The following is a 25,458-nucleotide window of genomic DNA, read 5'->3' as shown; positions in this document are numbered from 1 at the left end:
CTACCCCGCCTGACGTCACTATTACATCAGAATGACCATGGAGTGCGGTCTACCCATTTGCACCAACGTGTTGGAAACACGCAAGGTAAGCTTGGTACAATTTTACACAGACAACCCCTGTCCACACAGGACCAGGGAGGTATGGGGAGTGAGAGGATGTGGCCCACACAGTTACTGATGTGGCACGAGACTCGCTCACAACCATGAAAGGCTGAGAAGCCCCTTTCTTTAGCACCAAAACAGAGCGCTTCCAGATCAGAAGGACTGCCATCAGTCCTTCGCTAGATATAAGCCCCGTCAGTTAACATGATTATATCGTGCCAGAAACAAGCCCCGGTAGCATGGAAAGTTAAACCAAGAATACAGACGTGTGGATTAGTGGATCTAGATAAAAGAGCAGCCCAAGGTTAAATTTTATATTTATTCGCCTTCAGGGCACACAAGACAATACACTATATACACAATGATTATACATATTGTAATATGGCCGCCGGACATGTCCTTGATAGGAGATATGTATCATAGCGGTTGGTAGCTTTGGTGATGTGAGCTTGGAAAGCATGCTCCAGCACACATAGTGCTGAGAGAGTTATTAGGTCATTCCGGGGCTGGGTATTACGAGCAGTCAAAAGAGATAGGTGGGAAAGACTGCTCACATATCCTGACCCCAGGAGCGTGGTTTGGCACATAAAATGGAGACAGAGTGTCTCATTCAGTGTGGAGGCCTCCAGTGAGTTTGCTAAAGACACTGACCTGAGCGGGCGAACCCGCAGTACTATATTGACTGTTTATTTTCTGTTTGTTTTCACTTTGTGCCCGGGAAGGCCATCTTTTGTTTGCTTGTACTTAAGCAGGTTTATGGAGCTAATAAACCTGACTGGACATTTTTTATGAAAATTGCTTCCTGTGCCTACCTCAAGAGTGAATAAAACCTTATAATATACAATGGTGAGATATGCAAATACAAATAGTGGTAATACAAAAGATATAAGCAGATGGATCATGTCAATTACCGATTTGATGTTCGACCATGTGTGTGCTGGATCGCAGGGAACATGAGCTGCCAGCTGGTTCCTAGTTCCTTCACAGCATGTTACTTGACATAGCCCCCACTTTCGAAGTGAACAGCAAGCACGATATAGAAAGAGACCACATGGCCTTACACTAGCCCTCCTGCCCTTTGGACTGAACATAAATCTCCTCCCCTTGCCTATAGCAAGTAAAAAACTTCAAAACCTAAGATGGGTCATAACTCCTTAATTTACAGTTCTAGGGAAGCGGTTTTGGCGCCAAAGCATCTGGACGGGCCTCTGCTACGCGTTGAGTCCAAACACAGCATTGCTACCTGGTTCCTACTAGCTATTGTATGCATCGCCCCACCCTGTGGTGCTAGAACGGATCGAGAGCATGGAAGGTGTTCGACCTGTTCCAGAGATCTTGAAAGTGTAACCAGTGTGTTGCCATGACGCATGATAACTCCGTATTTTCCTTATGAAATCATAGCTAACTCAATAAAGCAGTTAGACCGCATGGTATCAGCATGGGGTCTTCCTCTAGGAGGGGATTGATGCTAGCTAGCTGGTGGGGGTGTGAATTTCTTTCCTGAAGTTCAGAAAGCTTGCCCCCTTGTTGAGCTAGGTGTCCTGTTACAGCTTCACAAAGGAAGGTTTTTTTAATCCTATGCCAAACTGCGAATAAATGATTGACATAAAATTATATTGCCAATATTCTTCACACCATCTATTGGAAGTAGAAATTCTAAAAGTCACTATCAACCATTTAAAGGGGTTTCCTACATGACTTTGGATAAGAAGCCAAATCAGAAACTCTGAATTTGCATATGATTTGGATATTCAAATAATTTTTGCATCTTCCTTTTTTAATACATAGAGCCTAAACTTTAACTATATTTTTATACATTAAATAAAAGAAATACAGGTACTTCTCACAAAACTAGAATATCATCAAAAAGTTAATTTATTTCAGTTCTTCAATACAAAAAGTGAAACTTATATATTATAGAGTCATTACAAACAGAGTGATCTACTTCAAGTGTTTATTTCTGTTAATGTTGATGATTATGGCTTACAGCCAATGAAAACACAAAAGTCATTATCTCAGTAAATTAGAATAATTAACAAAAAACACCTGGAAAGGCTTCCTAAGCGTTTAAAAAGGTCCCTTATTCTGTTTCAGTAGGCTCCACAATCATGGGGAAGACTGCTGACTTGACAGATGTACAGAAGGCAGTCATTGACACACTCCACAAGGCAGGTAAGCCACAAAAGGTCATTGCTAAAGAAACTGGCTGTTCACAGAGTGCTGTATCAAGCATATTAATGGAAAGTCGAGTGGAAGGAAAAGATGGGGTAGAAAAAGCTGCACAAACAACCTGGATAACTGCAGCCTTGAAAGGACTGTTAAGAAAAGACCATTCTAAAATTTGGGGAGATTCACAAGGAGTGGACTGCTGCTGGAGTCATTGCTTCAAGAGCCAATACACACAGACGTATCCAGGACATGGGCTACAAGTGTCACATTCCTTGTGTCAAGCCACTCATGATCAAGAGACAACGCCAGAAGCATCTTACCCGGGCCAAGGAGAAAAAGAACTGGACAGTTGCTCAGTGGTCCAAGGTGTTGTTTTCAGATGAAAATAAATTGGGAATTTCATTTGGAAATCAAGGTCCCAGAGTCTGGAGGATGAGTGGAGAGGCCACAATCCAAGCTGCTTGAGGTCTAGTGTGAAGTTTCCACAATCAGTGATGACTTGGGCAGCCATGTCATCTGCTGGTGTAGGTTCACTGTGTTTTATCCAGACCAAAGTCAGCGCAGCCATCAACCAGGAAATTTTAGAGCACTTCATGCTTCCCTCTGGCGACAAGCTTTTGGAGATGGAAATGTTATTCTCCAGCAGGACTTGGCACCTGTCCACACTGCCAAAAGTACCAATACCTGGTTTAAAAAGAACAGTATCACTGTGCTTGATTGCTCAGCAAACTCGTCTGACCTTAACCCCATAAAGAATATTTGGGGTATTGTCAAGAGGAAGATGAGAGACATCAGACCCAACAATGCAGACGAGCTGAAGGCTGCTATCAAAGCAACCTGGGCTTCCATAACACCTCAGCAGTGCCACTGGCTAATCGCCTCCATGCCACGCCGCATTGATGCAGTAATTGATTCAAAAGGAGCCCCGACCAAGTATTGAGTGCATTTACTGAACATACATGTCAGTAGGCCAACATTTCAGATTTTAAAATTATTTTTAAAAATGGTATTATAAAGTATTCTAATTTACTGAGTTTAATGACTTTTGGGTTTTCATTGGCTGTAAGCCATAATCATTGTCACGATCCCGCCGCTGACACCGGTATGTCACGGACGGAGGGATGTGACGCACTGCCGACACATGGCTATCACAGGCGGGCTTATCTTAGTTATCCCACCGCTGGCACCATGTGATAAAAACAGCAAGTCTTGCCCTAACAATTTATCGCAGGGAGTTATTTTGGATGTCCCACCACTGCTAACAATCTTCCACGAACTGCAGGGATTTATGTATATCCCACTTTTTCAGTTCCACTTTGGAACTCACAGCTCTCCGGCGCCCCTCCCTTACCCTCAGGTCAGTCAGGGAACTACACCTGGGATAATGGGTCGCCGGCCGGCTGCTTGAATGAGGTCTGGCCACCCGGCACGCTGCAGTGAGGGAATTATAAAATGCTCTGGCCGCAGCCACCCCAATTTAGCTTATAAAACCCTTACCATCACTCTCAGCAGTGCCCAGACCACACATTGCCGCCACCAGCTCCAGATTTCTCTGCTTAAGTTATAAGCCAACCCAATTCAGTAGCTTAATTATCTTAAAGGCACGTGTACGTTTATTCTTAGAGCATGAACACAGACTAATAAATTTTATAATTTATTCCCCAAAAGGGGGGCAGTGATTACACAGATAAAAGATGTTACAAAGTTGAGACAGTAGGTATGTACAATGCAAATATAAAATAAATGGGATTAACATAAAAAATCAACACTTACAGTTGCTTAATGGTCTTTAGGCTAGCCATGTGGGGAGGAGGCGGGGCCACACGTCGCCCTACATCTGGGGTCCTTTAGGCATGAAAACCTCCAGCTCGAATGACCGACCCCAGGGAGGGAATGCCTTATAGCTCTGGTTCCGTGACATCACAAAAGGGGCGGTCTAGGGATGTTCCTCCCCCTGCTCTAGGAGTTACAATTCTGACTACAAAACTTATAATGACTATATCTCACAGAGGGTACCTCGTATAAACATGCACATAGTATCATTTTCCTTAGTTTATCGCAGACAATAATTAAAGACCAAACATGCAGTAACTATGTCACACCGTTTAGGAGAAATCCAGTTCTTGGTTTATGGGGGTGCTAGAACCGTGTAAATTATGGGCCTGAATACTGGGTCGATGCATTTTGCAGAAATGTAATTTTCATATCTCTGCCATGTACGAGGTGCGTGCTATGGCTTCTTTTAATATTTCCCATACCTGAATTGGCGCATGGCAGGGAACAAAAGAAATCCTTTTACTGGCTGTGCAGGGAGGGGGGAAGGGGGAGAGTGAGAGAGCTGGCACAGGAAATGTCTGGTGTAGCGTTACAAGCAGACAGAGGAAACACACACAGCTGCTAAGGGGGGGAGGGGGGTCACATCTGCAGCGTGTGACAAGCAGAAGTATAATCTGTAGTGTAACAATGGGAGATTCTGGAATGTTCGAGCGAGGTCATATTTTACTTATCATTACAATCATCATTAACAGAAATAAATTTGAAATGGATCACTCTGTTTGTAATGACTATATAATATATGTTTCACTTTTGATATTGAAGAATTGACATAAATTAACTTTTTGTACATGTCTATCTTTCACATTTCTTTGCGACAACAAAGGCCCACTAAAATACATGTTATAATTTGTTCCCCCTTCTGTAACAATCATTTTTATATATCAAACAATTCAACCTGGGGCTTAACAATGATTTGGATTGAAAGTGTTTTTTTTCTATTTATTTTTTTTCCTGCTTTTTTATTCATTTTTAATCTTTTTCGCACATTGCTCCCCTCATAAAATCATAAAAGACTCTTAAGGGGCTTTTTAATATTTGATTATTTTTAAAAAATCTGATTTTCCCTGTGACTGGTTAGACTAAGCTTCCACAATGAGTTTTTGATGTAGTAGACAGTCTGCTTCATTTCTGCACATATTAACTAAATCTTGTGGTTTTTCATTGCATTTTTGTCATGTTTTTTCAGCTGAAGGTTTTGTATCTTTTTAAAATGTCATATTTTAAATAAAACTGTTTTCTTGTGGATACTTAGTTTTGGTAATATTCTGTGTGGATACATGAGTTTTTAGTGAAGTTCCACTGCGGAAATGCACTAAAACACACGTTTTTTACCTGCAGATTTTCCTCACCTCATTTAAGCCTATAAGGAAAATTCCAAATAAAATATTTAGGTTTTACATTTAAGAGAAATTGATTTCAAAAACACTCTGCAGATTAGTTTCTGCATTGTAAAACAAAAAGTACAGTGGGCTTGAGAGTTATATACGGTAAATGCCATTCACGATTGCTGGCTCCAGAGGAGACAGTAATATCAGTGATTCCTATTACTGTATAGGACTGAACTGTAGTCACAAGAAGCCATTGTTCAGAACCAGAAGACCAAATATGTACGACTCTTTACCGGTGACAGAAAAAGGCTTAGTCGAAGCCCGAATCAAAATCAGGAGATCATTGCGAAGATCCAACAGATCCATGGAGTGTGGAAGGACTATTGTTGAGAACCTTACACAATTTTGAAGGAAAAGGGCTTTCAGTATACCAAATAGACATACTACATGAAAAGCAAGTAGACTTTTCAGACATGAAGAAGATAAGAACTCTAGTAGAACCTATTGGAAGCAGCGATCCTAAAAGTGAATATTGACTCTTTAAAAGGCCTTGACACAAGACTTAAGGCCCCTTTACATTTAGTGATGCACCAGCGATCCCGACCACGATACGACCCGGTCAGGATCGCTGGTGCATCGCTAAATGGTCGCTAGTGAGCTGCCACACAGGCAGATCTCACAGCGATGCAGCAGCGATACAGCGGTCGTTACTTACTATTCAGACGAGGCGATCCTGACGTCCTCCTGTCCGCGTCCACGCATCGCTCGACGGCGCCAGCAGGAAGCGCCCGACGAGAAAAGGAGCTGCGCGATCAGTGACAGACAGCGGGGGAGCCGGTCGGAGGTAAGTATCACACATAGCGATATCGCTAGCGATATTGCTGCTGCGTCACCAAATCTGCGATGCTTTAGAGATATTGCTAGCGATATCGCTATGTGTAAAACCCCCTTTAGGATAAGAAGCCAAACCAGAAGCACTGGTTATAGACAGCACTGTGTATATAACAATTGGTAAGACAGAGACGGTAACAAACCTTCTCTGCCTTTTCTATGGGGAGTCCAGCTATGTATGACAGCTGGCTTCCTGCTCTCAGAGCTACATGATCTTCTGCAACTACTATACTCTGAAGAAACCTTTTAGAATATCACTGCAGAGTAAAATGCGGACTGCTTGGCATTTTCTGGTCAATAAGCAGTCTGAAAGTAGTTAAACCACTCTCAGTCACAGACAACACAGGGACCCTGTGGAAGAACAGTATATGGTACCTTTGCAGTCAAATTGTTCATCACAATACAAAATTCCATCATTACAAAAGTTGAAGGTGGAAAGGAGCCCCTTTATTAATTGGGCTCGTGGGTGGCAGCAAAAATTGTACCAATGATATGTCTACCCCTAAAATAAACATAAAATAAGGGTACAATGTTGTGGCTACCATACAGAGACATCCTGCAAAAGAAAAAATCTGTTTTATAACTTACGGAAAAACAGTCTTCATTCTTATTTCAGGAGATCCATATGGGTCATAGCTGGTCGGACCAGGGACATTTGAGGACTTATTCAAAACATCTCGTGAAGTCTTTGACTTGAAGCATGAAACCAGGACCTTGGGAGACTCTTTAACTAGAGAGTCATTTATTGTATAGTGACCTAAAAAGACATATTGCTTAATTATGAAGGGCTTAAGTATGAATGTCAGGTTTGCTGTAGCCAACATTTGTAAAATATAACCTTCTACTTCTTACAATAGCTCCACATACGTACAATAACTTACATTATCCATTGGTAAACCTATAGATAAACAATTCATACAAAAGAATTCAATTTGTTCTTTTTCAAATACCTACTATGATGAACTGTAATTCTGTTTCCTAGAATAGCAACCAATCTTACCAGATGTATCTGTTCAAAATGCTGACCCTATGTAACCTGCTTTATGTCAAGAAAACCTAACATTACCATTATATTGATAGATCGGGCGATTCTGAATGCGGCGATGCCAAATATGTGTATATTTGATTTTTTAATTTTTTATTGTTTTATTTTGAATGGAGCGAAAGGGGGGTGATTTTAACTTTTATAGTGTTTTTATTTTTTTAATATTTTTAAAAACATTTTTTTTACTTGCTTCAATAGTCTCCATAGGAGACGTGAAGCTGATCTTGTCTGATCACCTCTGATACATAAAGACGGGCTTCAGCCCTGCTCTATGTATCAGAAATACTCACTTGCATAGTGATGTAGATATGACAACCACAGAGATCTCCTGACCCTGGGCTGTCATGCCAACCAGTTGGAGACCCGGGGTCATGTGACAAGGGTGCCGATGGGAGCAGGAAAGGACTTGCTTCCTGTGCGTCCATGGTAAATGCTGCTGTCAGAGTTTGACAGCGGCATTTAACAAGTTAACAGATGCGGGTGAATCGCGAGTGAGGGGTTAGGCAAACATGTCAGCTGATCAGATCAGCTGTCATGTCCCAGAAAAGGTGCAGGCTCATCGCCGGAGCCCACACCAAACACGGGGAGGTGATCAATAACGGACTGTGTCCGTCATTGGACGTTAAGGGGTTAAATCAGGCTTTTTTGGGTGCCACTAAACTTTATAAACATGCAAAAGAGACAACAAAAATGGAGCAATAAAAACACAAAAAAAAACGCAGTAAAACTTGCTTTTTTGTAAGCAGCTTGGCAGTAAAGAAAAGAGTAGATTTTCCCTGCAGAAAAATAACATCAAAAACGCAACATGTGAACATACTGTAGCTTTAGACTCATTCTCTCATGCAACTTTTCAAAGCATTCCAAATGCATTCTGCTGACCAATCCTTTTCAATTAAGTTTATAATAGCTATTGCCTTTGTGTTTTTCTGGTCCCATTAATTATTAAAAGGGATCAACAAGCCCAGACTGACAGTATCAACTAAGAACATAACATTGAAAAGAAAAACAGAAACTGATGGCAGATCAGGTACCATAAATGTTAGAACAGGACCAACAAGAGATTGATAAGAAAAGGGGACTACTTTTGCTATTTTAGACCATTTTAAGCCGTTCGAAAAATGTTATGGGGAGTTGAATAACCCCCTGCAAAGACGTATCTCATACATCATTGCAAGTTGCCAAGCATGCCACACATAGCAATTATAACCAAAGCTTTCCATGTGCAAAATACAGGTTTTTTTCTGACAGCTTGGATTACAAGGGATAATACTAGTTTGGGTCCGTGAAGAACACATACAGCACACCGATGACATCCGTGTGCTGCACGTGTTTAACCCCTTTACCACCTTGCCTTTTTCCGTTTTTATTTTTTTGCTCCTCTCTGTCATGATCCCAGTGCAGGTTTTTTGAGCTGCACACCGGGGGTTAATATCTGGAGCTCTGTGCAGGTTTTGACCTGCACACTTGGGGTTAATGATTGTGGCCTCTTTCTGGTTCTGGGAGAGCTTCATAAACCACTGGGTAGCTTCAATCCCTGTCAGTTATACTTTTGCCTTTGGCCGAGTGTGCTGACCCCCGTGTGCCTGTTTGTTGCTATAGCTTGTTTATATGGTTCTGACCCGGCTCTGTTTCCCGTTGTGAGTTTGCCTGTTGATTTTGTACTGCGTTATTATCTGTGTATGACTCATTGCCTGTGACCTGACTACTCTCTGCTCGTCCTCTTGGTACCACGTCGCCCTCTTGTGTATGACCTTTGGCTTTGTCTGACTACCCGTCTGTTTGTCCCTCCTGTGCCTCTTTTGCCCGTACTGTTGTGATCTCCGTTTTGCCTGACTCTGAGTTGTTGTATGGTGTCCTGTCATATCTGAAAGCAGGACGCTAAGCCACGCCCCCTTGCAGTCACATGACCATAGGTCCTGTGCAAGCTTGCTCATTTTCAGTGTCCGCAGGTCCCGTGCCTCTTTGCTTTCCAGCGCTGACTGGTCCCTGACACTATTAGCTTGAAGCACGCATTGTCACCGCTGCTGCCACTCCACAGGTATCTTTTAGCACTGCTTCTGTACTCAGGACACGCGCACTGGCTCTATGAGCAAGTGTAGTGCGGTGTCTCTGACACTCTCCTTCCCAGAATCCTAATCTCTTATTTTTGCATCAATATGGCCATGTGAGGGCTTGTTTTTTGCAGTATGAGTTGTTCTTTTGAACAACACCATTGATTTTACCATATAGTGTACTGAGAAACTGGAAAAAAAATTCCAAGTGCGGTAAAACTGCAGAAAATTGCAATTCCACAGTTTGTACAAAAAAAAGGTGCCATTTTCTGAGAGCCATAGCGTCTTCATTTTTCGGGATCTGGGGCAGGGTGAGGGCCAATTATTTGAGCGCCAAGCTGACATTATTGATACAATTTTGGGATAAATACAATATTATGATCACCTGTTACTGCATTTTATTTCAATGTGGCCGGGACAAAAAACAATTCTTGCATTTTGATTTTTTTTCTTATTACGCCATTTACTGAACAGATTAATTCTGTTATATTTTGATAGATCGGTCGTCTCTGAATGCGATATTGCCAACAATGTGTGTTTTTTTTTAATTGTTTTATTTTGAAAGGGGCTAAAGGGGGGTGATTTGAACTTTAATTTTTTTTAATTTTTATAATATTTTTAAAAACTTATTTCAACTTTTTACAAGCTTCGATAGTCTCCTCAGGATACTTAAATCTGCGATTATCTGATCAATTGTACTACACATAGCAGGGCTGCAGCCCTGCTATGTGTAGCAAAAATGCTCATCTGCTATGATTGCCAGCCACGGGGCAGCGCTCATAGGAATTCGGCAAAGACAACCACAGGGGTCTCCTGCAGACCCTGGGTTGTCATGCCAACCCATCGACGCGGTCATGTGACAGTGGCACCAATGGGCTAATGACACGCATACATTTTGCGCAAGTTAAATACCGCTGTCAGAGATTGACAGACATTTAACATGTTAACAGCCGCGGGTGGATTGCGATTCCATTCGCAGCTGTTAGGGGCACATGACAGCTGATCAGAACAGATGTCAGGGGCACATGACAGCTGATCAGAACAGCTGTCATGTGCCAGAAAAGGTGTGGGCTTTTGCCGGAGCCCGCGCCAAAGGGGGTTGAAATAACGCTGCCGAGGATTTGATATACAAAATATTAGTATGTGATAACTATTTAAGGCTATGTGCACACGTTGTGAATTTGCCTGGGGAAAGTTCTAAGTTCTGCACAGTTTCTGCATCTCTTGGCAGAAAACGGATTTCCTGCATTTTTATGCGGATTGACATGCGAATTTGGATGTGGCTTTGCCTGTGGATTTGTTAACTCAATAAAGATGTACTACTGTTTAAAATATCCTTTTTAAAGTCCTACCTCCATTGTTGATGTGTTTCAATCAAGATTGGCTCTATTTTTGATTGTCCACCCACACACTCTTCCTCCTTCTGATTTATTTGCATTTTAAAAATCTGCAGTGTTTTTTCAACCAAATTTGCAAACATTTTGACACCTGCAGATTTGTTGCAGATTTGAGTGCTTCAGTGGAAGTCAACGGGGGGGAAAACGCTGCAGATCCGCAAAAAGAACTGACATGCTGTGGAAAATAAAACGCTGCGAATCAGGATGGAATTTTCCGCAGCATGTGCACACCAATTCTGGATTCCCATTGATTAACCTTGCTTGAGCAATCATTTTTGGATTTGGTGCAATTCCGTGCAGAAAAACTGCTGCGGATCCGCAATGTGTACACATAGCCTAACAGTTTATTGGCTAGTTATGCATTTCAGAGCTGTTCCAGCTCCTTCTTCAGGCAAGGTATACAAACACAATGCTTTCAGATTATTATGTACACTCACAAGTGTCATCTAGCAGATCACGTGTTCACATGAATTTCACAGCTGTGCCATGCCGCTGAATGACACCAAAGTTTTTGCAAGAAATTTCATCCATTATTATTATACACCAAACATACAAATCATTATATTTAAAAGGTAAACATTTAAATTAAAATTGACATATAAATTGTATTTTTTCCCCTAAAAAGGGGAAAAGAAAAACATCCTGATTTAAATTCACAGTGGTTTTCCGGTGTAATCTATACACTCATTTAAACCATCTGGATTGAAGATCCAAAATGACTCCCATTGAAGTCTTTGCAGTCCATTTGGTGTGTTCTTGATACATGTTTTAATACAGTTAATTTCAAATTAGTAGGTTTCCTTATTATGTTCAATAAAAAAGTGTCTGGAAAGATTATGACATGCAATTCCATTTCTGACGCTGTGCCTGTATCCATTCATCCTATTATGTATGGCCTGGTTGTGCGACCTATGTATTGTTATTTACATTCGCATTCCAATAAATAGATAGCAAATTTGTGTTGCAATGAACAAAATCTTTGATCAGGAACGATTCTGTGGATCTGGAGCAAAAGACCTTCTCGCCATGTCTGATCAATTTACAACAAAGACAATTCTTACCATTACACCGGTATGAGCTTATTATTGCAGAGGATGCAGGTAAAATGATTGAACAGGAACTACTAGGGGCAACATGATTTTTAACATTTCTGTTCCCACGAAAAATAACATTAGGTTAGTTCGGAATGTTTCCAGATAACATAAGATAGTAAGGAAAAAGCCGCACTCAAAAAAATAGTTTTTTAAATTGCAAATGAAAGAATTTATTGAAGCACCACAGAAGTATTAAAGTGTTGAGTGTTGTGGAGCTCAGGTTTAGAATATTTACGCCTCGCTTGAGGCTCTGATGGCAAAGCATGTAAATGACTTGCCACTTGTTTTCACTACATTGGTGAAGCACCACACCAGGGAGCTCCTTTGAGCTGTTTTTTTGAGGCCCATTCACTTGGCGCAGGGGGCAGTAGCAGACAACATACTGGTTATGGTCACTGCTATGCTTTTCCACTCTTCTCCCTATTTTGCTATGCTGATCAGGAGGTGTGACCATACGACACAGTGATGCCCTTCGATCCATGTGCGATCGATGACCTCATCATCCTCCGCATCATCTTCCACCCAGTCCTGACTCCTAAACGGTCGGCACACTGCAGAAAGTCGCAGTACTTGGCAACGGTGTTTCCTCATCCCCAGAGGAGTGCTGCGGTGGTACGCTAATCGTGTGCACTGGCTCTCCCACATACTCATCTTCTGACATAAAAAGTGATTGGGCATCAGTACACTCAGTCTCTTCTAATTTCTGGGGCAGGGCCAGGTGGATTGGCCACAGAACTCCAGCCAGCGGACTCATCAAACAGCAGAAGAGACTGCCGCATGACTTATGGCTCAGACTGCTTGGATGATTTGCAAGGACGTGAGGTGGAGCAACGATGACTAAGATCTTCAGGTGCCAACTGAACACTTTCTGCAGGGGGCTAGGTGGAAAAAAAAAAAAAAGGTGAAGGAACTGTTGACACTTTCAACCATCTAACCTAACATAACCTTCACATGTTCTGGCCTCACCATTCGTTCTGCAGCACTGGGGCCTAATAAACAAAGCCAAACGTCCTATTGCCTCCATGCACTTTGGAAGGTGTTGCAGTTGGACACATAACAGGAGTAGATCAACCATGTTCCCTACCTGCATCAGCTACACCATAACCTCCAGCAGCACCACAACCACGTCCCTGATTTGCTGCTTTCCTCATGCAACAGGCTTTTAGGGCAGTCTACACAACGCTGGTAAGGCACACAGGAATAGGCTTTTATGGCACAGAGTAAAAAGCTGTTAGGGCAGTGTAAACATGCTGGTATGGCACACAGGAACAGGCTTTTAGTGCATGGAGCCCGAGGCTGATATGGCACAGAGAAGCGAGAATCACACAGACAGCGCACGAGGAACAGAATGCTTTTACACAGCCAGGGTCACATGGTGAGCTGGCCAATCACATGTCAGTACTTGGCAAGGCTGTGATGGCTCTGGAAGTGCTCACAGCCAAAAACCTTGTTGACTGATTAAGCAGCAGCCTTTCAACAAGATTTATTTGGCTGCAAACCCGAACATTATGATGGACTTCCAAGAAAGAGTCCGTGTTTGGGGTCTGTGCACTTTACCGTTCAGGTTCGCTCATCACTAGTAGTCTTCTCAGATAAGTTCTTGAAACCTGGTCTGGAGATAGGGTTGATTTTCTCAAACAGACGTTCTCTGTTTTATATATTAGGTAAATTATTTAAAAGCTCTAAAAGCGCTCTCTTAATACATATTATAAAGTGTATGCCCACTCACTATCTAAATTCCCTGCGTCACAGTTATGACTTGGACCTTTTCATTGTGCCATACTGTACTCTGTTTTCTGACAAGGAGCAGAAAATAAAGGAGAACAAAATCAGTCATTTACTGCTGCCTTCTCCCAGTATTAACAGGAATGCAAAAATTCTGCCTGAATAACTGGATTCTACAGCTGTCAGTGCCTAATCCATCAGGTCCAAACACACTTAATGTAAAATATTGATCAAATCTGTGAATATACAGTAGTCTTATGTATTGTAAGACAAAAGGATCCTGAATACACAAGATATATTTATATTTCTTCTCTTTTTTGCATCCACTCCAGTTTTAGGTTTCAAAATGCTGACGCAAGATAATGATCTGTAATGTGTGAATAAGGCCTTCCAATTACTCTAAAAATCTAAATTATTATTGGCATAACTTGAAGCTTGTGAGTCTCCAACTGGACCCCATAACGAATACAAGACTTTAAAGGGAATCTGCTATGTAAAAAAAAAAAAAAAAAAAAAAAAACACTTTTAACCTGAGACATGGGGTTAATCTGTGAAGGTTAATAGTGTTCTGAAACCATGCAGCAACTGCACTGAGAGCCCAGCTGCCGGGAGGAAAATCTTTAATTCCCCCCTCAGCCTCCAGCTTTCAGTCATAGGGGTGCGGCTTTCAGTCATAGGGGTGCGGCTTCAGTCACCGCTCAGTGCATAGTGATGATGCTCACTATGCACATGAGCAATGAGTGAAGTCCACTGACAGCACCACTATGACTGAAAGCTGGAGATTGCCGGGAAGAATAAAGCTCATTTCCTCCCAGCAGTGGGGCTCTCAGTGCAGAGGCTGAATGGCTTTCGAACACTACCAGTTTTCAGATAAACCCCATATCTCCAGTTAAAAGCATTTTTTTAATTGACAGGTTCCGTTTTATAGTAATAGATTTTCAATTTGGACAAAGGATTTTTTGGACCCCCACCCAAGTGCGATTTCAACCCTTGCACAAATTGTAGTTACGCCCCTGTAAATTACCAGTAAAGTTTCAGTCTTTACTGAGAAACCCCTCTCCCAAATATATGGTTGTGACATTCGGGACCACCTCTTATCCTGAGAATATGAACATGCTACAGCGTTGTGGTACTGCTTTGACCCTATTACATTCCTTCCCTTCATAGCGGAGTTCTCACACGCTTGCTTTGCAGTGCTCTAAAACTAATCGCAAAGTGATGATATATTCTAAGAAATGACATCACTTTCTGTGATGAGAAAACCCCTTTCTACCATTACCAAAACTTACAAGGTGAAGGTCCTTTCAAGGTATTAAGCTGCCGAGCATCTCTCTTTGTTCCCGAGACAAAAGCTGCATGTGCAGATACATTATTACTTGGATGGCAAAAATTTATAGATACCTGGAAAAAAAAAAGCTAAAATGTGAAATATACAGATTTCGTAAATGGCGAGTATATAAACACATCTGTATGTGTTCAACATGAAAAATTGTGAATTAGCTTAGTTTTAGGCCCAAAATTCCACAATTCTGAATTTTCTGAATTGACAGAATTCTTTCAAGAAATGTTTAAAATGCTACATGCACATTGCCACCTATTGGAAGCAGCGATCCAACAAGCCACAATCAACCCTTTACGGAGTCTGACAATATGACTTAAGATAAAAATCAAATCAGAATCTTAATTTGCAGAAACGGAGTTTCGGGCTATGTTTGGCTAGGTGAGAAGCACTGGACTAAGGTCTAACATTTCTCCTTGTAAAGAGTGACATACCAGCTCTGGCATGTCTTGCAAGCCATGAAAGAATGTTTTAGGTTATGCAGACTGCTAACAGTAGCACAAAGAACATGCGGTCTGGCGTTGTTTAAAAAAACAGTTCCTGGTACACAATGGAGAAATGGCTGTACTATAAGATCTAAAACCAAATTAATGAAATTCCAAAATTCCAAGTGGTTAGTCTACCTAGAATGAAGGCTAGGGGAGGTCAGGCTACCATACATTATGCCACCCCACACCATAATCCTGGCAATAGGACCGGTTTGACATTTCCACATGAAGGCCTCTCCATTCACTTCACATCACCGCTCTCAAAGGCTATGATGGTACAGGGCAAAATAGCAAAGGCGGTCTATGATTTTCAGCTACAAGTTCTTCTTTTGTCACAATAATAGATGGAAATTGGTCTGATGACTACACGAAAAATACCATGAAGAGGTCTTCATGAGGGAATGTTTCATTGGACTAGATCTACTCCCGGGATTATATTGTGGGGGTGGCATAATGTGTGGTTGCTGGACCCCTCTAGTCTTCATTTCAGATATCCAAACAGCTTGAAGTTACACTGATTTGGGAAACCAGTGGCATGGCCATTTCTTAAAAAGTGTCTCAGAATATGTTTTCTACATGTTGCTCCTGCTACCGTGAGCAGCCTGTGCGGCCTAAACATGCCACCGAATCCTAAAGCATTTCTGGTCTTGACTTCCATTGACCAAATCTAAAATGCTTTGAGTTGGCAATTGTACTGGGAGCTGCTTGCAGTGGATAGAATGACTAGGAGTGTAACTGCATGTATTTCTGTATGTGCAGCTCATATTTGCTTCTGAATAAAGATGTTTTGAACATTTTACATTTAATTTTTAATCATTTGCATATCATTAACACGTCTATCAATCCTATAATTTCAATCACTTCACAAATTTCCCTTCTTGGCATTGCAATTTCAATGTTGAGGAGTGTATAACACACCACGAAAAGCGATGACAAAGTGTAAAAACAAGTGAAATTAGATCACAAAGAACTGTATCTTTGCTTTTAACAACACATCATACATGGTTGCAGCTTACTTCGTACTGATTTGGAGCCGGTGTCATATGTTTTGTATCTTCCACCTTGATAGCAATAGGCTGATGAAACATGCTGGAGTTACTATTGTTAAAATCCTTCTTAGAAAATAAGGAACCTGGTATATTGTAAGAATTCGGAGCTGGAGTGCGCCCAGCCCTAATACGAGCAGTTCGAGATACCTAAACCAATGGAATGAATCACATAAACATATTTATATATATTATATATATATATTTATACAACTCTGGCAAAAATTAAGAGACCACTGCACAGTTTTATAAAAAATCAGCTTCTCTACATGTCTGACAGCCATTCCATTCCAGCGTCAGTTGAATTCCAACCAGAGTACACCTCATTCTACTTAATGTGCTCATGATTAGGTGATCACCTGAACCAAATCTTATTTAATGAAGGAAAGTATAAAAAACCCTGCTGTGGTGTTCACAATCCTCTTCCAATAGGACAAGCTGGAGGGCAATACAAGTGCTAGTAATACCCCAAAAGTAATAGGAATGAAAAAAAACTTTTAACCATGCCAGAGGAGTTGAAAAGTCTTGAGTGAGGAAAAGAAGGGTTCAATTCTGGCTTTACTAGCAGAGGTCAAGCAGCAGACATTGGGGACAACAAAGCTACAGACCGGCAGAAAAACCATTTAAAAGATAGCAGTGGTGTCACAATTTTGTTCACAACAAGCAAATGCAAACAGTATAACATTAGAGGTGCAGGTCTAAAGGGCTTGTAACATCCGGAGTTGGGCTCTGGGCATATTGGATTTACAAATAATAAAAAAAATTGCTTGCACGCAGAACATTTCAGTGCAAGGGCCAAATTATGACAATTTTGGCTGATCAAGCTAAATGAAAGGGTGTGACATCTGTAAAGATCCACATTAAATCAGTGGTCAGCAGCCTGTGGCACCATCGCTGTTCTGACATTACAACCCTTGCCAAACTTGGAGTTGTAAATTAAGCTGGAGTCAATTAGGGTATGTGCACACACTGCAGATTCACCTGCGGGTTTTTTCCCGCGGAACCGCAGGTAAAACCGCAGGTAAAGTGACCTGCGGTTTTGCTGCGGTTTGGCCTGCGGTTTTGCCCTGCGGTTTCACACCTCTACTATGTAAAAGGTGTGAAACCGCAGCAGAATCCGCAGAAACAATTGACATGCTGCGGATAAAAAACCGCAGCTTTTCCACAGGTAAAAAACCGCAGCGTGAGCACTGCGGATTTGAAAACTCATAGGCTAACATGGTAAAGTACCATGTCTGCGGAACTGCTGCAGTTCTGCAGGGCCAAAACCGCAGCAGAACTGCAGCAAAACCGCAGTGTGTGCACATGGCCTTAAAGTTGGGCGAAACCGACATCTTTGGCTCAATGAGGGAAAGTGGAGTAAGGAGAGATATCAGTGGATTGAATGCTCTATATTAGGAGTATGGGCCACTTTGAATCTTGAAAACCTTTTCAATTCCAGATGCATTCTTGGAGAAGTAACTGCAGCGAAAGATGGTATTGATATAAGGGGGATGAACAAATGAAAGTTACAATTTTTAAGATTTATAATTTTTAAAATAATTAGAAATTCATGTATAATTTCCTTTACACTTCACAAATGCTTGCTACTTTGTGTTGGTATATCACATACAATCCTGATAAAATATATTTAAGTTTGTGAGTGTAATGTGAAAAAAAAATGTGAGATGGTTCTCGGGATATGAATACTTTTTCTGGGCACTGTACATACTCTATATACACATACACACATTAATTTACCCCTGATGGAAATCCTCCTGTCCCTTTAGTTGAAAATGAAACACTGTCAGTATTTAGTCCTTTTCCAACATTGTACGATCCTGGGCCTGGATGTTCATTCTGTGAAAAAAACGAATTAACATGTTAAATTCTATCATATGACTCCAGGCTGCTATATTTCTCATACCTGTTCAATAAACTGTACCACTTACATAGGTACCCCAGTTAAGAGTGTAACTAAACCTAAGGGCTCATTCACACGGTCTGCATTTCATCAGTGTCTTTCATCAGCGTGTCATGAGAGCTTGATCGGTGAGACCGTTTTTACCATTACATTTTTAATCCGATAAAAAAAAACCCAAAACAAAAAACAAAAAAAAAAATGGAGGTTTATTAAGCTCCTCCTATCAGTCTATGAAAAACATACAGCACACGGATGGCATCCAAGTGCTATCTGATTTTTAGACAGACCCATAGATTTGCATTGGCAAGTTTTTCCTGACACTTCAAAAAATATCGGACAGGTCTTTTGTAAGGATCACTCAACAACAACAACAACAAAAAAAAAAAATCACACATGTGTTCTACCCCATAGACGAGACCTGGGCAAAGTGCAGTCCATGGGTCACATGCGGACGTTTGGCTGTTCTGGTGTGGCCTGTGGACTGGGAAATAGTGATGTTCCGCGCCATGCAGCCACCATCCTTCTACACATGAATACAATGATGGAATAGGGATCTGTCAGATGCATCTTCCGAAATTGAGACTGTGAATATGAGACGCAGCAGGTGTGATGACATCACTACATTGTGTCAGCTGTGCCTTAGTACACAACACAGACTGGAGTAGCGGGGAAATGGGGTTAGGTGAGTAGTTTTTATATATTTTTTTAAATGGACAGATTTGTGGGAAACTGTGTGGATATTATACTGTGTGGGAGGCTGTTGGGACATCATACTATGTGATGAGCTGTGTGGGAACAATATACTGAGTGGGGAACTTCATACTGTGTGAAAAGGTGTGGGGACATCATACTGTATGGGAATATCCTACTGTGTGAAGGGCTTTGTGGGTACATTATACTGTGTGAAGAGCTTGTGGGGACATAATATTGTGTGTCAGGCTTTGTGGGGGCTATGGAGATATCACACTGTGTGGCGACATCACCCTGAGGGGCTATGGGGACATCATAGTAAGTGAGGAGCTATGTGGATATAATACTATGTGAGGGGACATCATAGCTTGTGTGGAGACATAATATTATTTGATGAGCTTTGTAGGGATCATAATGTCTGGTGGGCTTTGTAGGGACATGATGCTGTGTGGGGGCTTTGTGAAAACATCATGTGTGGTATCAATTTACTATATGCGGTGACATTAAATTGTTTGAGGGGCTGTGTGGTGGCATCCTACTCTGTGGGGGGCATCATATTATGATGGGAACTGTTGATGAAGTTACAAGGGCATAAATAGTATGATTTACTGCTTTATATACACTTTATAAAAAGCAGTAAATTATATGGTGTTGATTAGCTGCTGCAGGTGTATATGCATGCTACAATAAGTGCTATTGTGACATATAGTAGCTAGAGTTGAGCGAAACAGGTCGGTCAGATTCAAGTCACCGACTTTCGCCAAAGTCGGGTTTCGCCGAGCGAAACCCGACCATAGCGTGAGGTCGGCCATGCGGTCGGCGACCCGAGCGCCAAAGTCGCGTTTCCCATAATGCTTACAGGCGCCTTTTCTCAGCCATTGAGCAAGGATGCACACTGTGGGCAACACGATGACAGGCAGCGGCAACCACCATCTTAGAGAAGGGCATTGCAGTGATTGGCTTGCTTTGTGTGGCGTCACAGTGGCTATAAAAGCCCTGACCGCTGACCGCCATTTTACTTCTGGCAATCTTAGCATAGGGAGAGGTTGCTGCCGCTGTTTCTCAAAAGGGAGAGTGTTAGGCAGGAAAGAAAAAAGAATCTGTGCTTCTGCTGATAGCAATTGTGCTGTACAGCTAGTGTGCAGTGACAGGGGAGGATTTTTTTGTGTGCAGCAGCGCTGGTTATTAGGCTGCCTGATAGCTGCATTGCTTTGTGCACACTGCTGTGCAGACTGCTTTTTACACAGCACTCATACTTTTATTCTTTATTTCTGCACAGTTACCGAGCGTTCATCTTTTCCCACACCGTACAGAGCTGTACGCTCCTCACACACTACCGTGTACCGGCTGGCATCACGAACAAATACATGCTGACTATCTGTATGTGCCTCCGGAAATAAATATACGGAGATTTAAATTTTCCCATACACCGTATTCAGCTGTCCGCTTCTGATACAGTACCGTATATCCGCTGTTTGAATTACGGTCAAATCCATACTGAGACAGCGTCTGTGTGTGACTCTGGAAATATATACGGAGATTTAAATTTTTCCATACACCGTATAGAGCTGCACGCTCCTCACACACTACCGTGTACCAGCTGGTATCACGGACAAATACATGCTGACTATCTGTGTGTGCCTCCGGAAATAAATATACAGAGATTTAAATTTTCCCCTACAACGTATTCAGCTGTCCGCTTCTGATACAGTACCGTATATCTGCTGTTTGGATTACGGTCAAATTCATACTGAGACAGCGTCTGTGTGTGACTCTGGAAATAAATATATGGAGATTTAAAATTTCCCCTACACCGTATTCAGCTGTCCACTTCTGATACAGTACCGTATATCTGCTGTTTAGATTACAGTCAAATCCATACTGAGACAGCGTCTGTGTGTGACAACGGAAATAAATATACGAAGATTTAAAATTTTCCCTACACCGTATTCAGCTATCCGCTTCTGATACAGTACTGTTATGAATGAGTCACCGTAGGAGGCAAAAGCAGAAATACAAGCTAAGTCCAGAAAACCAGAGAAGTTGGCAACTATCAGATTGCAGACCCCTGAACCTATCAACACAACTAGCAGTAGCCGTGGGGGGTTCCTACGATGCCCTAGACCCCTCGATCACAGCCGGAGAAATACATAGGCCTAAAGAAAGAAAGGGGAAATCTAAGAGAGCGGACCCCAAAGCAATAGGCAGCCCCCAACATATAATGATGGTGAAGCAAGATGAAAATACTAACACAGACAGAAAGATAGACTGAGCAAAGACGGGGCCACAAAACTACCTAGATAGGAAAGGACAGGAAGGCTGCTGTCTGCAATCTGCCAAAACCCTATCAAAGACATAAGCCAACCAGCTGATATGAAAAAGGCCCTGAAGCAGCTAGGCTTCAAAAACTGAATCAGCACTCAGGTATTTTCAGAAGACAGAGCTAAATGAATTCAGAACACCCCAGCAGGGAATGGCAGAAATCCAGAAAAACAAAGCAAAAACAAAGTCAAAGCACAAAAGCAAAAGGCCGAGCAGCAAACTTAGCTTTGGAGGAGCAGGAATTCAGACTGGTCTCCAAGGATCCCACAGAGAAATCACCCGCAGGGCAGAAGGGCGTCGGCAGCATTATATCCAGTCCGTAACTCCACTCAGCCAGTCACAATCATCAGCCCCAGGTGTTTGACAATCAGGCTCACTACCTTTCTTTACCAGAAGAGGGAGTTCCTCGGGCCTCAGTAATGAAGGGGAAAATGAACTCACAACAGTACCTCCCCCTTGAGGAGGGGTCACCGAACCCTCAACTATGCCACCAGAGCGATCAGGGTGAGCCCGATGAAAGGCACGCACCAATCGTTTGACATGAATATCAGAGGCGGAGACCCAGGAATTATCCTCCTGACCATAACCCTTCCACTTGACCAAATACTGGAGTCTCCGTCTAGCCAGACGGGAATCCAGTACTTTCTCTACCTCATACTCCATGTTACCTTCAACCAATACAGGGTCTGGAGGTGCCACCCCCGGAACAACAGGTTCAACAAACTTCTTCAACAAAGATTTATGGAACACATTATGGATCTTAAATGTGACAGGAAGAGCCAAATGAAAAGAGACCGGGTTAATAATCTCCACAATCTTGTAAGGTCCAATAAATCTAGGCTTAAACTTAGGAGAAGCCACCTTCATAGCAATATTTTTTGATGATAACCACACCATATCACCAACCTTAAACTGGGGACCAATGGTCCTATGTCGGTTGGAAAACCGCTGGGCCTTCTCCTGGGAGAGAGATAACTTATCCACCACTTAGTCCCAGATCTGGTGCATTCTCTCCACCACAGTGTCAACACCTGGGCAGGCAGAGGGCTCCACCTGCCCTGAAGAAAATCGAGGATGAAGCCCAAAGTTACAAAAAAAAGGTGACATCAAAGTGGCAGAACTAGCTCTATTATTCAAAGCAAATTCGGCCAAGGGCAAAAATGAAACCCAATCATCCTGATCAGCAGAAATAAAGCATCTCAAATATGACTCCAAGGTCTGGTTTGTTCTCTCTGTCTGCCCATTGGTCTGAGGGTGAAAAGCAGAGGAGAAGGACAACTGAATTCCCAGCCTGGAACAGAAAGTTCTCCAAAATCTAGACACAAACTGCACTCCTCTGTCAGATACAATGTTCTCAGGAATCCCGTGCAAATGAACCACCTGTTGTAAAAACAGGGGCACCAACTCAGAGGAAGACGGCAACTTAGGGAGTGGTACAAGATGAACCATCTTAGAGAACCTATCACAAATCACCCAAATAACAGTCATCCTCTGAGAGACAGGCATATCAGAGATGAAATCCATTGAAATATGGGTCCATGGCCTCTTGGGGACAGGCAAAGGCATCAACAACCCACTAGAGCGAGAACACGATTTAGACCGGGAGCACGTCCCACAGGACTGCACAAAATTCCTGACATCACGAGACAAGGAGGGCCACCAAAAAAACCGACTCACCAGATCTCTAGTACCAAAAATACCTGGATGACCAGCCAAAGCAGAGCAATGAACTTCAGACATCACTCTCTTCTTCCACTGGTCAGGAACATACAACTTTCCACTGGGACAACGCTCAGGTTTGTTCTCCTGGAACTCTTCCAGAGCACGTCTCAAATCGGGCGAGATGGCAGAAAGAACTACCCCTTCGCCTAAGATGGTAGCAGGCTTGGTCACCACAGGAGAATCAGCAAGGAAGCTCCTAGAGAGGGCGTCTGCCTTGACATTCTTTGTTCCAGGAAGAAAAGAAACCACAAAATCAAAACGTGTAAAAAACAAGGCCCACCTAGCCTGTCTAGGGTTCAAGCGCTTAGCCGACTCTAGGTAAATCAAATTCTTGTGGTCAGTGAGGACCACGACTTGATGCTTAGCTCCCTCCAACCAATGTCTCCACTCCTCAAATGCCCATTTCATGGACAACAGTTCCCTATTCCCCACATCATAGTTACATTCAGATGGAGAGAACTTTCGGGAAAAGAAAGCACAGGGATTCATTTTAGATGTTACAGGATCCTTTTGGGACAAAACAGCTCCTGCACCAATCTCAGAAGCATCCACCTCTACCTGGAATGGAAGTGAGACATCAGGTTGCCGCAAAACCGGGGCGGAGGTGAATCTTCGCTTCAACTCCTGAAAGGAAGAAACAGCCTCCGGAGACCAATTTAACACATCAGCACCCTTTTTTGTCAAATCAGTCAATGGCTTGGCAATACTAGAAAATTTTGCTATAAATTTCCGATAAAAATTAGCAAAACCCAAAAACTTCTGGAGGGCCTTCAGAGAAGTGGGCTGAACCCAATCGTGAATGGCCTGTACCTTGGCCGGGTCCATTTCAATAGTTGACGGGGACAAAATAAATCCCAAAAAAGAAATCCTCTGTACTCCAAAAAGGCATTTAGATCCCTTGACATACAGGGAATTCTCCCTCAAGATCCGGAACACAGTCCGAATATGTTCCACATGAGAATCCCAATCCTTGCAGAAGATCAAAATATCATCCAGATAGATAATCAAAAATTTATCGACAAAATCTCGGAAAATATCGTTCATGAAGCACTGGAAGACAGAAGGGGCATTAGTGAGCCCAAAAGGCATCACCAGGTACTCAAAATGTCCCTCCGGAGTATTAAACGCCGTCTTCCATTCATCCCCATGCTTAATGCGAATAAGATTATAAGCCCCCCTGAGGTCAAGCTTGGTAAACCAGCAAGCACCTTTAACTCTGGAGAATAGATCAGAAATCAGGGGTAACGGATTCTGATATTTAACAGTAATTTTGTTGAGGGCACGATAATCAATACAAGGTCTTAATGATCCATCCTTTTTGGCTACAAAAAAAAAAACGGCACCCAAGGGTGACGAGGATGGTCTAATATGACCCTTCTCCAACGCCTCCTTAATATAGGATCGCATAGCCTCGTGCTCGGGTACAGATAAATTGAAGAGCCGACCCTTGGGAAATTTACACCCCGGGCTCAGTTCAATTGCACAGTCATAACTCCTATGAGGAGGCAGAGACGCAGACTCATTCTCACTAAATACATCATAAAAGTCCGCCAAATAATCAGGAACATCATGCAACTGAGGAGAGGTGGAAAACACCGGAGCCTCACTAAAGGCACACCGACAACCCCAACTCACCACAGACACAGATTTCCAATCCAAAACTGGATTATGAATCTGTAACCAGGGAAACCCCAGAACAACAGTATCATGCAGATTATGCAACACTAGAAATCTGCAATTTTCTTGATGGTCTGGGGCGACCCGCATTACCACCTGGGTCCAAAACTGGGGTTTATTTTTAGCCAAAGGAGTAGCATCAATTCCCCTCAAAGGGATAGGCGTCTGCAGAGGTGTCATCGGAAATCCACAACGTTTAGCAAAATCCAAGTCCATTAGGTTTAGGGCTGCTCCCGAATCCACAAACGCCTTGGCGGAAAATGTGGACAGGGAGCAGATCAGAGTAATAGCCAGAAGAAACTTAGGTTGAACACCCCCAACAGAAAACGTGTGTGCAAAGCGTTTCTCTCGTTTGGGACAGACAGAAATAATATGCGAGGCATCTCCACAGAAAAAACACAACTTATTACGCCTTCTGAACTCCTGACGCTGCTCTCTGGAAAAAACTCTATCACATTGCATAGGTTCAGACATTTGTTCAGCAGGTGGCAACACCTCTCGTGCAGCTTTGCGTTCGCGCAAACGCCGATAAACCTGAATGGCTAATGACATAGAATCGTCAAGACCAGAGGGAACAGGAAATCCCACCATAGTATCTTTTATGGCTTCTGACAACCCCTTCCGAAAGAGAGC

General features: G+C 42.4%; 1 protein-coding gene across 4 annotated transcripts in view; it reads right to left on the bottom strand.

Moving 5' to 3' along the window:
• The window catches only part of STPG1 (sperm tail PG-rich repeat containing 1), a 179,954-nt gene that overhangs the window by 51,671 nt on the left and 102,825 nt on the right, over positions 1–25,458 (bottom strand). For all 4 annotated transcript variants that reach the window (XM_073572565.1, XM_073572583.1, XM_073572573.1 and 1 more), the window contains exons 3-6: positions 18,252–18,350; positions 16,482–16,661; positions 14,928–15,039; positions 6,915–7,083 (exon numbers count right to left, since the gene is read on the bottom strand). In XM_073572565.1, coding sequence (XP_073428666.1) covers positions 6,915–7,083; positions 14,928–15,039; positions 16,482–16,661; positions 18,252–18,350 — 560 coding nt within the window. The remainder of the gene's footprint in view (positions 1–6,914; positions 7,084–14,927; positions 15,040–16,481; positions 16,662–18,251; positions 18,351–25,458) is intronic.

Source organism: Dendrobates tinctorius, unplaced genomic scaffold, assembly GCF_039654945.1.
Source record: "Dendrobates tinctorius isolate UK_male_01 unplaced genomic scaffold, ASM3965494v1 ptg000007l, whole genome shotgun sequence".
In the NCBI taxonomy this organism is placed as follows: Eukaryota; Metazoa; Chordata; class Amphibia; order Anura; family Dendrobatidae; genus Dendrobates; species Dendrobates tinctorius.
The sequence above is the reverse complement of the archived record's forward strand: the minus strand, read 5'-3'. Positions and strand labels throughout refer to the sequence as shown.